The sequence below is a fragment of the Schistocerca piceifrons genome, chromosome 8 (genome assembly GCF_021461385.2).
Source record: "Schistocerca piceifrons isolate TAMUIC-IGC-003096 chromosome 8, iqSchPice1.1, whole genome shotgun sequence".
Lineage (NCBI taxonomy): Eukaryota > Metazoa > Arthropoda > Insecta > Orthoptera > Acrididae > Schistocerca > Schistocerca piceifrons.
Genome location: NC_060145.1, coordinates 479,998,992 through 480,016,906, shown reverse-complemented (window position 1 = coordinate 480,016,906; position 17,915 = coordinate 479,998,992). Strand labels below are relative to the sequence as shown.

The window sequence follows — 17,915 nt, the reverse complement described above, 5'->3', positions numbered from 1 at the left end:
CTTGTATATTAAAACATAATTTGACTCATTCCATGTCACTGAAGGTTGGCCTTTCTCGATAGGATCCATAGAACATGACGAATGAATGAATTAATGAACAGAAAGTTGCATAAGGCAAGACATAAAGAGAGAGAGAGAGAGAGAGAGGAAAAAAAAAGACTTGACTTTCCAAAAGTCAGCAGAAAGAAACACCATTCCACTCTCTCTCTCACTTGCAGTGTGTGCATTCACAGTTACAGTGTTAAGTGAAATATTTGTAATGGTAAGTGGACACAATGAGTTTGTTTTGTGTAAGTTACAACAATGTCAAAATTACTGGTGTTTGTTGAAATTATAGATCATAAATAAATTTCATGATGCATTTTTTTTGTCAAATTCTTTTCAGATGAGATATTTTTGTGCACTGCTATTTTTGGGCAGCAACACTAAAGCAATGTGCTAAACATGGATGTAAACAAATAATAGTAATTATTATTATATATTAAAACATTTCATTGTTATTATTATTATTATTGAAGTGTTAGGTGTTAAAGTTTTAGGCATTAAAGTGTTAGCACACTAAATGGGGGTAGACATCAGGTTGTATGAAGAGGAAGAGGCAGTAACCTGTAACTCTCTGAACCAAACCATGGATCCTTATGTTGCCTACACACACCCAACACCTCATAACAGCCATTATCACTTACTTGTTGATGCAAACTGCGACTGTGGTTTAAAGTGAAGCTTTGTTTGAGCATGATACATAACCAGCCACCTTTTTAAATTCTAGATACAATTTATTTTTCATACCATCAACTAGTTTTTCAGTCAATGTAGGCTCACCATCAGATGCACATTAACAGAAACATTATCAGGACAATGGGCAGCTACACGCTGTGTGACGTGCTGGCAAAAATAACAGAAATTTTGTGTTTTATAAACTTTCAGTTGTTGGCAACTAAATTTTAAGTATTTCAGCCAGCTTCACGACCACATCTAGCAGCACATGGTCCATTCCTGTAACATCTCCATCTAAAGATGGCTCAAAAACTTGTTAATGGTAGAGAAAGTAAATTGTATTTTAAAAAAGACTGGTTGCACATTACACCCAAATCAATCACCAACTCGCCATCATATTTATCCCAATGGCACACAAAATATAATCAAGTCCACAGGCAAACTGTAATCGTAAATTAAAAAAAAAGTTGGTATTTTGCATAACCAAACTACAATACTTACCAAAGAAGAAATTCCTGTGTTGGTCCATTTCTGAACCGAGTCAGATTTCCTCAGAGAAAAAAACCACAAATATTAGTCCTGTAATAGACCAAGTACCACTAACATCCTTTTATGCTGGATATTAAGCAGAGTGTAATGTCTTCATCTTCTTTGTGGAAGTGCAAGGTGTACTGCATACAAATGCATTATTCTTGTACAAAAAACTACATTGAATCAAAATGAATGACAAAACATATTACACTCTACATTCTCTCTACCTTCCCCTGGATTGTGCACTGTTTGCCACCAGCCACTGCATGCCACCATGGTAAGTAGACCTTCAAAAACTTAGTACTGAAACAGTTGAGCAGCTGTGAACTGTATGAGTTTGGATCATCAATATTAGTAATAGGAAAATTTTGGTTCCCATCAGAAATAGCAGCAACTGCACAATTTCTCTTTACCAGTCACATAGTTTATTTACATATATCCAGTTTTAATACAGTCAAGACTTCAAAATCTTCCTTTGCTCAAGTTCCAGAGAACCTCAATTTTCTATTTCCTTTCAGGTATGGGTAATAATATCTGCATAGTATTAGTATCAGAAATTTGGCTGAAACTGGAAGTGAATAGCAGTGGAATCCCTAATTCAGAATGTAATCTGCATTGCAAGGATCGGCTACACACAGTGGTAGTAACACATTTATTGCTGTACTCTACTGTATCTAGAAAGGTTAGACCACTGGTCATACAGCATTACTATTATTTATTTATTTATTTATTATTATAGTCAGATTATTACAGATACTGAATGCAAAATAATTTTGGTGAAATTAAGCATCAAAATTAAGTCAAACATTGAACTGGATGCTTTTATAATCCACCTGTGGCAGGAGCTGTAGACACACAGTGCTTCACAGACAGTGTGGACAATGTGCTAAGTTTTCTTATCATACGATTGTAATAGTGGGATGTTTCAACTTTCTACAGAATGATAGAGTCATACAATTAAAACTGTTGGCAGAGACAGGGATTCACATGAGATTCATCTACCCAAATGCTCTGCAAATGGCCGTGAAGTGCACGGCACACTGAACTTAAATGCCTTGGTGTATGCCGTAATTATTATAATCTTGTCTTCACAGTCCCTATATATATATATATATATATATATATATATATATATATATATATATATATATATATATATATATATATATATATATATATATATATATATATATATATGCGGGAATGAAAAGTATCTCTAGAATCTTCATTCAATATTAGTTCTTGAAATTTTCCAAGTGTAACTGATATCTGTCTTCCATGATGTTTTCCTGTGAGACAAGCAAGGTGATCATTCAGGCTGCCATTCCTTTTATATATTAAATATCCTTCCATTGCTCATATTTGGTGTAGGTTCTACACACTTGAGCAACATCCTAGTATGGGTCCTAGGACCTTTTTGTGTGCAGTCTCCTCTACAGGTTTGTTACATTCTCCCTGCATCATGCCAATGAACATGTCACCAGCCTTACCTATGACTGAACCTATGCATTTCATATCCCTATAAATTGTCACACCTAGGTATTTTTATCAACTGACTGATTCCAGTTGTCATTGACACTGTAATCATTGGATATTACCTTCCTTTGTTTTGTGGAGTACACACATTACATTTCTGATGACTGAAAAAAAGTTGCCAGTGTTAGCACCCCTTTGAAATGTTATCGATATCTGACTAGATATTTGTGCAGTTTTTTTACAACCAGTACTTCATTATAGACAACTGCATCCTCTTAGAAAGTTTGAGTTTGCTGTTAATGTTGTCTGCCAGGTCATTGATATACACTATGAACACTAACGGTCACAACCCACTTACCTGGGACATACTTGAAGTTCCTTCTACTTCTGTGTTTGACTCTCCACCAAAGACAACATGCTGTGCCCTCCGCACCAAGAAATTCTTGATCACATCACATCAGAATTTGTTTGATACCCCAAATAATTATACTTTTGTTAATATTCATTTGTATGGTACTGAGTTAAATGCTTTTCAGAAGTCAAGAAAAACTGTGCCTACAACAGATGGATATCAAGTTGCGACGGTAGTTTTGTGAATTACTTCTGTTACTGTTCTTGTAGACAAGTGTGACCTGTGCTTTCTTCCAAACACTGGGTGCAGTTTTTTTATTCAAGGTACTAATTGCATTTTATGGTTAAAATAGGAGCTAACTCAACAGCAAATTCTTTATAGGAAATGACAGGGATTCCATCTGGCCCTGAAGTTGTCTTTAATTTTAACTGTTTCTCAATGCAGTAGTATTTTTATCGCTTATGCAATGGCACGTGAAACTGGAATTCAGTATTACTCCATTTGCTTTGTTACCCTTAATTTCAGATATTTTTATAAGATTCTGCTACGGTGTTCATTGAACAGTTCACACATTGCCCTGTTGATAGTCAAAAATGTTTCATTCAGCATTTCTATGGCTTAGATTCGAGTGCGGCTTAGATTCGAGTAAATACGGTAGACAAACAAATTAGGGGGTTAGCTTTAGTGACCAGGATGGCCCTGTCCTGTGCCAACCACTTCGTGGGACGCTTGGAAGAGGCATTCCTGAAGACCGAACAGCTGCATCCCCGAACTTGCTATAGGTCTACTGATGACATCTTTGTGGGCTGGACTCCTGGCGAAGAAAAACTCCTTAAGTGCCTTCAAGATCTCAACTTCTTTTCTAATCTAAATTTAACCTGGTTCTCTAGAACTCACACCATATTCCTGGATGTTTTTACCATTTTGTTCACACTCACATCCCAACCTCCTTCCATATCAAACCCACAAATGAACAGCAGTACCTTCACTCTGATAGCTGCCATCCCTTCCACATCAAATACTTCCTTCCCTACAACCTAGATATCTGTGGTAAACATATCTGCTCTAACAACAAATCCCTCAACAGCTCCATCTATAACCGGTCTAATAATTTCATCTCCTGCAACTAACCTGCGGACTTTGTCCATAAGCAGATCACCTGAGCAGATCCATTCCCCCACTTTAGCCACAATGTTCCTATCCTCTTTGTTGCCCAATATCATCCTGGCCTTGAATGTCTCAATTAGTCTCCTCAGCTACAACTTTTCAAATCAAGCCCTGAACTAAAGATCATCCCTTCACAACATCCTCTCCACACCACCCAGAGTGGACTTCTACCATCCACATAACCTCTGTAACATCATTGTCAAACCCTTCCCTACGTAAAGGTCCCTGTAACTGACCCCACTGCAAAACCTCTGCTCCTGACTCCTCTTTATTTTTACACACTTTCTTGCCCCCCTAGACATGTGTGTAATATATAGATCATTTCTTTCTCTTCTTAGTGGTATTCATCTCATCTATGTCTCTCTACTTCTCAGTCTATATTTTTTTGACCTTTGAAGGTGGCACAGTACTTATGATGTACTATCTTTGACTTTCCTTTGACACCCTTTACTCCATCTTTGCTTACCTTCCCCATGTTACTGTGGAGTGGTCTGTGTCTAATTTTCCTTCTTTCCCCTTTATTTCTCCCTGTCCTCTCCAACCTGATGAAGGAAAAAGTTTCCAAAAGCTTGGTTTTATTTATTTTCATCAATTTGTGTGACTGTCTTGCTGTACTGAGCTAAAGTATGCACTGACCAGCCCCTCTGTATCTGTGAATTTTTCACAAAACTGCCACTAGGAACATGAGAGACCAGAACACATGTTGAACAGCAAGTCTATGGTTGTAAAATAATTCAGTGAATTACCCATCTGATACATACAATAAAAGGAAGCTCAGCATTAGCAGCATCATCATTTAATATGGAGACTTATCTCAATTGGAGAGTAATAGGAAAGGGAATGGTTGTGACTTGTTTCTGGAATCTCGAAGCATTCTTCAGTAGTGATGTAGGAAATATCCAAGCATTCTTCAGAAGTGACGTAGGAAAACTGCAGAAAGATTAATCTAGTTCAATTTTTGAGAAATTCGAACATTGCTCATACTGAACGTTAATATAGCTATCAAACTGCTGGATATTTCATTGGTCGAAAAGTATTCAAATCACATTTGTTGCTACTGTTCTGTTATAGAGCAGTGTTTCTTAAACTGTGTTTCTTGCAACCATTGAGTATTGGGGAGATCACTCAAGAGTTCTGCAAAACTAGGTACCTTTAAAAATAAAATAAAAATTAATGCACCCAAAAAATAAAAAAAAGATGTAGAACAATAATTAATCCTAACTTCCCCTTGACATTTTGGATAGTCAGTATTACTACCTGTATCCGTGTGTTTGTAGAAATCTCCATTTTTATTCTTAGCGTAATAAACCAGTACCACTTATCTGATTACCATTTAAATGTCCTGTTTGATTATGCATTTTAAATTGAAGTTACTTAATTTTTAGGGTAGTTTTGGAATTACTCTTTATAACAAATAAATAATATTTGACTACGGTATATTGATAATTTTCACTTATGGACCGTCTGGCAGCAACACACATCAGCACAGGCTCCCTACTACACTTAATAAAGGAAATGATAATATAACACCAAAATGCAGACACACACACACACACACACACACACACACACACACACACACACACACAAATGCATACACGAACAGACCACAGATACTTCAATAGTTACACTCATAAGTTTGGCAGTAATATTCGATCTTTGGCAAAAACATTTGACAGTCGGCAACAGAAACCAAAACATTGCATTAAAACAAGCATTCAGTGCATAGTGCTGTGGAATGCGGAAAAAACAGCAAATTGGCGCATAGGAAGAACAACAACACCAAAAATGCAACAGGAGCTTAATATGTAAGAAACTGTCTACGCAACCTGTAAGTACAGTTCAAAACATTACCACTTAATAGGAAATACAAACCACCAGAACTGTTTATAACCTATAGGCACAGTGACAAAAATGTAAATAAAATAGCTAACATATGTACATATTCCAGGCCACTGATGATGCCTTGCAGAAAATAAAGGCGAAACGCGTATGGCACTAAAATTGTGTTTTATTCAGTTGCTGTCAGACGGTCCATAAGTGAAAATTATCAATATACCGTAGTATTACGCGCAACTGAGGAGGACAGGACCACAAAAGTTGAAGATGTAAATAATATTTGAATTAATTAATGATGCATTAAAACATACCAAGAGTTCCATGAGGACTGTGGACATTTTTGGGTTCCACTTATGGAAAAGATTAAGAAACACTGTGTGTGTGTGTGTGTGTGTGTGATTTAATTCATTCTTACTGACTAAATGATTGTCATCTTGATAAAGTCACAACCTGACAGCAATTACTGGTGTATATAACCTATGTATGTCCCCTTTCATAGCTTGTGTCCTACCTGGGATCCAATAAAAAATGCTGCAATCTTTAAGTTTATATAACTCCACAACGATGACAGTCAATCTTATGGATGGATTTTGCACCAGTACATAACTGCTTCAGAGAAGAACTTAGTCCTGTTACTTAAAAGCTTCCATTACGTCTTGTGCAGCAGGATAGCATAGGAATTCTCTGGAGGACCTGGGTTTGAAGTACAGATTGAAGATAGCACAGTGGTTCATTTGGTTTCAAAATTCAGTTAGAAGTTGACATAATTTCTTTGTGTGTCTAAAAAGTCTCATATAAATCATCTCCACTTAAAGTTAATAGATATAATATTCCAAGAATATGTTGTATCACACCGAAGTATGCTGCAATATCAGAAGTACATGTAGCTGTTTTCAAATCCGCACTGAAGGAGGAGTATGTAAAATGGTATTTCTACATGCCTCTATGCCATATTCAACACTTCCTCTTATAATATGAGAACTGGCCTGTTCTCTGAATCATAATTTAATTACAAATACAAGTTTCTAACAAAACTGACAGTTCAGTAATTTCAAACAGTTCATTTATTATAACATACAGAATCTATTACTTGACAGTACAATAACACAAATACACATACTACTCATTTGTTTTATTTCATCTCGCAAACAGTGTGTGACATCACTTATCACTCCCAACTTTCTTGAAATCTTAGATGGCAGAGCCTTTTCTCTAAAGTAACATTTTCCGGAAACCTCCTTGGCTTTTCTTTAATTTTCTCAGCCAACCACTGTTCATGTTTCTTCAGTTCCTTTGCATGCCCACTTGACTGTTCCTAAAAGCAAAAATTTGAACTGATGGAATAGATCAATATCACTAACAAAGCAAGTCTACTAGCAACAATAAAGAGAGTTGTCAAATTCGTTTAGAATATATAGTCAAGGACCCATTAACATTATGACCTCTTAAGAAGTAAGTGTAAGAAGAATTACTACAACTATCCACAGGAAAACACTGTGAGCAAAATAAAGTTAAAGACTTAATTATTATACTATACAAATTAAAAAAGTTTAAGAACTCTCATTAATTTTTATGTCCAACTGAATTTATTTATACACAAAAATCGCTTTCACTGTCTGAATACACTAGGAGCTGGCAAACAAATTAGTTAACTGAGCCAATACCAACAGTACAATAACTGAAATTTTTTAAGCTTAACCTGTATTAGTAAGTACATTGTTGTTATTTTAATTACAGTATTCCAAAGCTGGCTTCTGTGAAAAATGTCCTCAATCTGATTATGGCAAGTTCAGTGAGATCGACCCCTTCCAACTCCACATCTACACTCGCCCTGTATCAGGGTTGCCACAAGTTCTGGAAATCAAGGAATTTCAAATGTGTCAGGGAAATTTGGAAAATTGCTGGAAAAATCTCATTTTTGTCTCAGTAGATGACATGGTTTGTTTATTGCGGTGTCATGCATCATCACTGGCTGGGCGCAACTGAGTATGTGAGCTGCTTCCCTACTCCCTCATTCTTACTGCTTCTCCTGTTTCTACCACTTCCCTCAGCTTGCAGTCTGTGCTGACACCAATCCTTGCCTCTAGCCAGCAGGTGCCGACGAGAGGCAGGGAGGTGTGAGTAGTAGTTTGTTTGGATTTGATTCTCAGAGACTGTTGACACAGTGACCGGAGACAGTGGTAACACGTTCAGGAGTTGTGTACGAGTGATTGTGTGGATGTGTGTGTGGTCTCATTTTCTGACAAAGGCTATGGCCAAAACTTTAGTTGTGAGAGTATGATTGCCTTAAGGGGGTTGGTTGTCCCCAAAAAGAGCTTCAAATGACTGACGTCATCTCACTGGCACTAATAAACTCAAGAACGCAATCGGCTGAGCGCGTGTCATCTGCTAAAATGAAAGATATATCAGGCGACACCTGTAGGCGGACGCGTAACAAAGTAAAATAGGGGCACTCAAGTAAAAAGTGTCTTACCGTCCACAGCTGAGAGCAGTGGGGACAGAGTGGGGGAGGATCACCACTTAAAAGATGTCGATGGCTAAAAAGACAGTGCCCTATCTGGAGTCTAGTTAAAATTACCTCCTCCAGACGACGCGTTCGGGAGGAAGAGGTCCAAGCACAGGGAAGAGCTTTCATGTCCCGCAATTTATTATTGGGAAGTTTCGACCAATGTGCATGCCATAAAAGAGTAACACAACGACATAAAACACTCTGTAGATCGGCGAAGGGAATCGTGCGAAGAGCTGGCTGAAGAAGAGAGACTGCAGCCTTGGCCGCTATGTCGGCCGCCTCATTTCCACAGATACCAACGTGTCCTGGGATCCAGAGGAACGCCACAGAGATGCACCCCAAGTGGAGCAAGTGGAGGCAGTCCTGAATCTGGTGGACCAGAGGGTGGACAGGGTACAGAGTTTGGAGACTGAGGAGAGAGCTGAGAGAATCTGAACAGATAACATACTGTATCGGCTGATGGCGACGGATGTATTGGACAGCCTGGAGAACAGCGTAAAGCTCCGCAATATAAACCGAACACTGGTCAGGAAGCTGAAATCGATTTGGGGTGTCGCCAACAATATAGGCACTCTCTACACCTAACGATGTTTTCGAGCCATCAGTGTAAATAAATGTGGCTTCCTTCATTTGTGCACATAGAGCAGCAAATGCCCGACGATAAACAAGTGAAGGGGTACCATCCTTGGAAAACTGACAAACGTCACGGAGCAGGCAGGTCCAGGGACGGAGCCAAGGCGGTGCTGTACCCCAAGTTGTCAAGAAGGTTTTAGGAAAGCGGAAGGAAAGAGAATGGAGCAGTTGACGGAAGCGGACTCCCGGTGGTAGCAGGGAGGAGGGGCGGCCTGCATACCCTACATCAAAGGAGGCGTCGAAAAAAAGGTCATGGGCTGGATTAGCAGGCATGGAAAACAGATGGCTAGCATAACGACTCAGAAGGACTGCCCGCCGATTGGACAGCGGAGGTTCAGCAGTCTCAGCATAAAGGCTTTCCACAGGGCTGGTGTAAGAAGCTCCAGACACTAAACGTAATCCACAGTGGTGGATAGAGTCAAGACGCCGAAGAATAGACGGCCAAGCAGAGGAGTAAACTATGCTTCCATAGTCCAATTTCGAGCGCACTAAGGCGCGATAGAGGCGGAGAAGGACCACTCGGTCCGGTCCCCAGGAGGTAACATTCAGGACACAGAGGGTGTTGAGGGATCGCAGACAGCAAGCCGAAAGATAGGAAACTTGGGAGGACCAGCACAGTTTTCTGTCAAACATAAGACCCAAGAATTTAGCGACGTCCGAAAACGGAAGGTTGACAGGTCCTAGATGTAAGGAGGGTGGAAGAAACTCCGTACGATGCCAAAAATTAACACAAATGGTCTTACTGGGAGAAAAGCGGAAGCCTGTTGCGATGCTCCAAGAGTGGAGGCGATCGAGACATCCTTGAAGACGTCGTTCAAGAAGGCTGGTCCGTTGAGAGCTGTAGTAGATCGCAAAATCATCCACAAAGATGGAGCCCGAGACATCGGGAAGGAGACAGTCCATAATTTGATTTATGGCAATGGCAAACAGTACCACACTTAGCACGGAGCCCTGGGGTACTCAGTTTTTTTCGGAGAAAGTACGGGAGAGAGTGCGCTCTGCCATAAATTTGCGAAGGAAAAGGGGCAGCCAACCTCGAAAGCCCCAAGAGAACAGTGTGCGGAGGATGCCTGTCCTCCTACAGGTATCATATGCTCTCTCCAGATCAAAAAATATTGCTACTGTTTGGCGTTTCCGGAGAAAATTGTTCATGATATAAGTGGAGAGAGCAACAAGATGGTCAACTGCAGAACGATGCTTTCGGAAACCGCATTGGGCAGGTGTTAAAAGACTGCGGGACTCCAGCCACCAAGTTAAACGGCAATTCACCATACGCTCCAAAACCTTACATACACTACTCGTGAGAGAAATGGGGTGATAGCTAGAGGGGAGATGTTTGTCCTTTCCAGGTTTCGGAACAGGAACGACGATAGCTTCCCACCATCGTCTGGGAAAAGTACTGTTGGTCCAAATTCGATTATAAAGGCGAAGGAGGTAACGCAGACTATGGGTTGATAAATGCAGCAACATTTGGATGTGGATACCATCCGGTACTGGGGTGGAGGAGCGAGAAGAAGAGAGTGCATGTTGGAGTTCCTGCATGGAGAAAACAGTATTATAGCTTTCGCGATTTTGAGAGGAGAAAGCAAGAGTTTGCACTTCCGCTGCACGTTTCTTCGGGAGAAACGCTGGCGGGTAATTTGAAGAGCTCGATCTCGGCAAAGTGTTGACCCAATGAGTTAGAAATTGCGACGGGGTCCACTAACGTATCATACGCGACAGTGAGCCCAGAGACCGGGGAGAAACTAGGCGCACCAGATAACCGTTGAATCCGACTCCAAACTTCCGAGGAGGGAGTGAAGGTGTTAAATGAGCTAGTAAAGAAGTCCCAGCTTGCCTTCTTGCTATTGCGGATGACGTGACGGCACCGCGCACGGAACTGCTTATAGCGGATACAGTTGGCCAAAGTAGGATGGTGGCAGAAAACGCGAAGAGCACGTCGCCGTTCACGTATTGTGTCACGGCATGCCTCGTTCCACCAAGGAACTGGGGGCACCGGGGCAATTCGGAGGTGCGTGGCATTGAATGTTCCGCAGCTGTAAGAATAACGTCTGTAATATGTGTGACCTCATTGTCGACGCTAGGAAAGTGACGGTCATCGAATGTCGCTAGAGACGAAAAAAGTGTCCAATCGGCTTGGGCAAACTTCCAGTGTCGCGGGCGCATATATGGCAGTTGAGACTGCAGTCTAAGGACACATAGAAAGTGATCACTCGAGTGTGTATCAGCAAGGGCGAACCATTCGAAGCGCTGAGCTAGTGGAAGAGTACTGACCGAAAGGTCCAAATGAGAGAAATTTGTCATTGAGGCAGACAAAAATGTAGGGTCCCCAGTGTTGAGGCAAACAAGATCCGCTTGGTGGAAGACGTTTATCAATAGTGAGCCACGCGGACAAGGATGTGGAGATCCCCAAAGCATTGAAGTCCCCAACCAGCAAATAGGGTGGTGGAAGCTGACCAAGAAGATGAAGGAGGTCAGCTCGTGCCATTGGTGTGGACGATGGAATGTATACAGTACAAAGAGAGAAGGTGTATCCAGAAAGGGAAAGACGGACAGCGATAGCTTGGAAGGAAGTGTTTAAGGGGATTGGGTGATAATGGAGAGTATCATGGAGAATAATCATAAGTCCTCCATGTGCTGGAGTCCCTTCAACAGAGGGGAGATCAAATCGGATGGGCTGAAAATTGGAGAGAACAAAGCAGTTGTGGGGACACAGCTTTGTTTCCTGAAGACAGAAGATGACCGGCAAGTAGGATCGTAAGAGGATCGACAATTCATCCCGATTGGCTCGAATGCCGCGGATATCCCAGTGGATAAAGGACATAGGATGAACAGAAAATGGAGGAATGTGACCAAGATTGCCATCAACTCAACGACTGCTCAGAGCTTGCGACCGACAGCGTGGAACGGCATTCAGCCGAAGATCCTGATCCATAGGTTGTTCAGGAGCAGCTCCTGCCACCAGCAATCGGCCGGTTGATTGGCCGCCAGCAGTGCACATCGGCGACACAGAAGACGACCGAGGGCGGTTACCGCCAGGTGGTGCTGTAGATGAGACACGCCTTGGCGGAGAAGGAGAGGAACTGGGTTTCTTAATAGCTTTCTTGGAAACACGATGTTTAGATGGAGGAGGAACCGATGGTTGTGAAGTTGGGGTACGTAAAAAATCTTCACGAGTATGCTCTTTTTTGGAAGTCTTGGTGTCTGACTTTTGGGCTCAAGATTTAGCAGAACCCAATGAAGAGTGAGGCATAGAGTGAGCAGGCGAAAGCGGGGAGGTTGAACGGGCGATCTTTGTGCTGGCCGATCTGACGACTGTGACACTAAAGGTGAGATCACAAGTCTGTGTGGCCGCCTCCTTTGCTGGCCGAGGAGAGGCAAGGACAGTGCTGTATTTTCCTGTCTGAGGCACAGTGGGCTTTCGACTGGCGAATAATTTTTGAGCAGCAAAGGTCGACACCATTTCCTTCACTCTGATTTCCTGAATGAGCTTTTCGTCTTTAAAAATGGGGCAATCTCGAGAGGAAGCAGCATGGTCACCCATATAGTTGATGCAACGAGGGGATGGAGGTGGACAAGCACCCTCATGGGCATCCTTGCCACATGTAACACATTTGGCCGGATTGGAACAGGACTGGCTGGTGTGACTGAACCGCTGACACCGATAGCAACACGTAGGGTTTGGGACGTAAGGGCGAATGGAAATTATCCCATAGCCCGCTTTGACTTTCGATGGGAGTTGAACTTTGTCAAATGTCAAGAAGACAGTACGGGTTGGAATGATGTTCGTGTCAACCCTTTTCATGACTCTATGAACAGCCATTACGCCCTGGTCAGACAGGTAGTGTTGAATGTCCTCGTCGGACAATCCGTCGAGGGAGCGTGTATAAACGACCCCACGTGAGGAATTTAAAGTGCGGTGCACTTCCACCCGGACAGGGAAGGTGTGTAGCAGGGAAGTACGCAGCAATTTTTGTGCTGGAGGGCACTGACTGTTTCTAACAACAAGGTGCCATTTCGTAATCTGGAACAAGACTTTACAGGACCTGCAATTGCGTCGACACCTTTCTGAATAATGAAAGGGTTGACCGTGGAGAAGTCGTGACCTTCATCAGACCGAGAAACAACAACGGAACTGTGGCAACGATGGAAGGACTGTCTGTGGCTGAGACTCGTTGAACTTACGCTTATGAGCAGACATAGTAGAAGATGAGGAAACCATTGCGAAAGTATCCCCCATGATTACCGGCGTCTCCGATGGCGCACTCCTTCCTTGTGGGGGCCCTCTCTGAGGGCACTCTCGCCTTAGGTGATTGTTCACACCTCAGGTCACACCTCCCGACAAATGGACAGAGGGACCAATCGACACTTTCGGAAGGTATCAGCTCGGGTAATCACCCCTCCCTGGGCCTGGCCGTTACCAGGGGGTACGTACGTGTCCTATCTGTCTACCCTGGGTGGGGAATTACGCGTTACCCCGTCACCGGCTACGCATGGAAATGCGTGGATCGGTCTTCAGACACGCACAGGGAGGAAAAAAGAAAAGGAAAAAACAAAGGGAGAGGAAAGAATAGAGGTCTCAAACACCGCAGCGGAGAAAAGGGCAAAGAGAAGAGGGAAGGAAAAGAGAAGGACAAAGGAAGGACGAAGACTTTCAAGCAGAGAAAGCAAAGAATGTGTTACATTTTTGAGCGTCCGTCTCCGGACGTAGGCACCAAACATACTCCCAGAGGGGGAGAAAGGGAAGGAAAGAGGCGGAGGTGAGGTGGGGGGGGGAGAGCGAAGATGGGGGATGGGGAAGGATGCAGAAAGGGAAGGTATGCAGCCCAGAAAGGAAGGAAGGCCACATTAGCTCGGGGTCCCGTGCTCGCTATGCGCGTATCCACAGAAGAGTTGTGGACCCCTGGGGGGGGAGTATGATTGTCTTTTCTGTGTGCCAGTCTGCAGCTCAGCAATTATTACTGATTCTCAGAGCATTTGAACAAGTTATCTGTTGCACAGATTTATCAGCGTGGTCTCATTTCATCAACATGCTGTCTGTGGCTCGTGAATAAACTGGCCACATGAGTGGATTTCTGCAACAGGCCAAAACTGCAGGTCCTTTCTGAGGGTACCTGTAATGGATCAGGCCCGCTGATCTGAAGCCATTCGGTTCACAGTAATGTGCAGGCCCTGCCTATCAGATCTAGTCTCACCGATCTGCTAGGAGGCCGCGTCTGTTTGTGTCTGGTGTAATGCAGTGGATTTTCATGGTTTATCCATGGACCCAGGACTGGGGTGCTCCTCGGCACGCCAGAGGCCACGGGCGATGGATTTCAGGAATTGCGACTGTCTCACCACAAGTGCATTGTACAGTGTGGCATTTTATAGACATTTTATTTATTCTAGTAAATTTTGGCACTTCAAAAACTTTTTACATTAGAAAGTGTGGATGGTTGTTGTTGTTGTTGTTGTTGTTGTTGTGGTCTTCAGTCCTGAGACTGGTTTGACGCAGCTCTCCATGCTACTCTATCCTGTGCAAGCTTCTTCATCTCCCAGTACTTACTGCAACCTACATCCTTCTGAATCCGCTTAGTGTATTCATCTCTTGGTCTCCCTCTACGATTTTTACCCTCCACGCTGCCCTCCGATGCTAAATTTGTGATCCCTTGATGCCTCAGAACACGTCCTACCAACCGGTCCCTTCTTCTTGTGAAGTTGTGCCACAAACTCCTCTTCTCCCCAATTCCATTCAATATCTCCTCATTAGTTACGTGATCTACCCATCTAATCTTCAGCATTCTTCTGTAGCACCACATTTCAAAAGCTTCTATTCTCTTCTTGTCCAAACTATTTATCGTCCACGTTTCACTTCCATACATGGCTACGCTCCATACAAATACTTTCAGAAATGACTTCCTGACACTTAAATCTATACTTGATGTGGATGGTAAGAAGAAGAAAATTGTGGCAATCGCTGGCAGTTTGTACACTATGTACTCATGTATTTCTTGAAAGAAAAATCACGTGTAATAGCCAACAATAATGAATATAGTAGAACCAACATTTTGTTGGCAGTCACCTATAGTGTTGGTTTACACAACTTTTTCCTGAATGATACACCTCTTTCAAGAGGCCTACTTTTTTCCTGAGGCTATTCCTGAAATCAATGAAGGTATTTTAAATCCATCTTGCAACTCCAACAAAATGTGTTTCGTTTTATAGAAATAAAATAACATCAGTGGTCTTAATGAAACCTATGTACCATTTGACCTGCTTTCTCCATCTAAAAACAGTTCACTACAAAAGATGTTGATGTTAGTACTTAAGATTTTCACTCACACATTTAAAAATACAGAACTCCTTACTTTTTTTTCAATTTATGTCTTTACTTACCCTTGAGCTCTCAAATTTGTTTGGGAAAAATGCTAAAACTTGTCTGGAAATCAGGGAACTTCACTTGGTGAAACTTGTGGCAACCCTGTGTATACTTGCTTCATCTCTCTTGCTTGTCTTCTCTATATATATCCAAATCATGTCAATATACCTTTCTCAGCAATCGACAGTACATTGTATTACACTCCACAACACTCCCTAGAATAAAACTATGGTTGACTTTTTAAGACTTAGTTAAAATATAGGCGTGTTAAATAAAATCTGATAATATAGCAACAAATACAATCAATTTTTGACGGAATAATTTAATTGCATAGATAAAAAAATCTACTCATCAAGCGGCAGCAGGATACACACATAAAAGAAGGTTGTAATTAGGCAAGCTTTCAAATCCAGTGGCTCCTCCTTCAAGCAGAAGGGTTGAAAGGGAGGGAAGAGGGGTGACAGAAAAGGACTGGAGAGGTCTAGCAAAAGCGGTAGATTTTGGGAAAGTCACCCAGAACTGCAGGTCAGGGGAGACTTACAGCTTGGAATGAGGAGGAAAGACTGATTGTTGGGGACTGCATCGGATGAGATTTGAAAACCTGAGAGCTTAAAGGAGGAAGACAGGGTAATATGCAGGACGAGATCACCGCATAAATATCAAGCATGAGTTATTAAGAGTGAAAAGCTAAGTGCATTGTATCTAACAGAGATGGGGGGAGGGGGGGGGGGCAGTGAAAAATAGATGGGTAAGACAATGAAAAATGTAGGAAACTAAAACGGAGTGAAGAAAAAGAGAAGTTACTTGAAAAAATGTTGAGGCAGAAAAAATTAACACAAATTAAGGTCAGGTGGGTGGTGAGAACCAAGGACATGTTGTAGCGCTAGTTCCTACCTGTGGAGTTCTGAGAAACTAGTGTCTGGAGGAGAATCCAGATGGTTCATATGGTGAAACAGGTGCTAAGGTCACAACTGCCATGTTGTAGAGCATGCTCTGCAACAGGATACTAAGTGTTGTCAGTATACTCACTCTGCCAATGCCCATTCATCCTAATTCATAATTTAGTCATAGTCATGCCAATATAAAAGCCGAGCAGTGTTATATGACATTTGACATATGTCATTTCACAGGTGGCTTTCCCTTTGATAGTATATCTTTTTTCAGTTACAGGGCTGCTATAGGTGGTGGTAGGAGGGTGCATAGGTCAAGTCTTGCAGTGGGGATGGTCACAGGAGTAGGAGCCATAGGATAGGCAGATGGGTGCAGAAGGAGCACAGGGTCTAACAAGAATATTGTGGAGACTTGGAGGGTGACAAAAAGCTATTCCAGGTGTGGTGGGCAAAATTTCAGACAGAACGGATCTCATTTCAGCACATGATTTTAGGAGGTATGGGCCTCTCGAAGTAACTAGTTAATACTTTCCAGACCAGGATAATACTGAGTCAGCAATGGTGTGCTCTGAAGTTGTTTTTTTATGGAGGATTCAGTAGTGCCAGGATTGGATGTGAGGGTCTAGGAAATTTGCTTTGAACCAGGCTTGTGGGGTAATTACAGGCAGTGAAAGCTGAGGTGAGAATGGTGGTGCCTTGTTGTAAAGAGTATGCATCCGAACAAACACGTTTGCCTCGGATGTCAAGGCTGGATGGGAGATAACATTTGACAGGGAAAGGATGGCAACTGCTACTGTTGTTTGTTGGTATGTTTAATGTGCATGGAAGTGTGTAGCTGGCCTTCGGTGAGGACGACATCAATATCAAGGAAAGTGGCATGGGATTCGGAATAGGAACACGTGAAATTTAATTGGGAGAAGGTATTCAGAGATTTCAGGAATTTTAACAGGTCAGCTTCACCACGAGTCGATATGCTAAAAATGTCATCAATGTATCTAAACCAAACTAGGGGCTGAAGACTTATGGATCCCAGGAAAGCCCCCTCCAAGCAACCCATGAAAAGGTTGGCATAGGAAGGAAGTATCCTGGTTCCCATGGCCATATCCCTGATCTGTTTATATGTCTGCCCCTCAAAGGTGAAGTAGTAGTTGGTAAATATAAAGCTGAATAAGGTGAATAGGAAGGATGTCATACTTAGAGCCATCTGTGAAATGACACATTTCCTACACCAGCTGTTATGTAAACACTGTTTGGCCTTTTACATCAGCATGACTACCATCTAATTATCAATTGTGATGTGTGGGCATAAGCAGAGGCTGTATACTGACAACATGCAATATCCTGTTGCAGAACATGCTCTACAACATGACAATCAAGATCTTGGCACTTGTTTCACCATACATGCCATCTCTATTCTTCGCCACGACACCAGTTTCTCAGAAC

The 17,915-nt window shown here is 42.1% G+C and overlaps 1 protein-coding gene across 1 annotated transcript in view; it reads right to left on the bottom strand.

Moving 5' to 3' along the window:
- Positions 1 to 7,128: 7,128 nt before the first annotated feature.
- LOC124711305 (ribosomal protein 63, mitochondrial) overlaps positions 7,129 to 17,915 on the bottom strand; it is a 33,743-nt gene continuing 22,956 nt past the window's right edge. Inside the window, exon 3 of the mRNA XM_047241321.1 lies at positions 7,129 to 7,397. Coding sequence (XP_047097277.1) covers positions 7,251 to 7,397 — 147 coding nt within the window. The 3' untranslated portion in view covers positions 7,129 to 7,250. The remainder of the gene's footprint in view (positions 7,398 to 17,915) is intronic.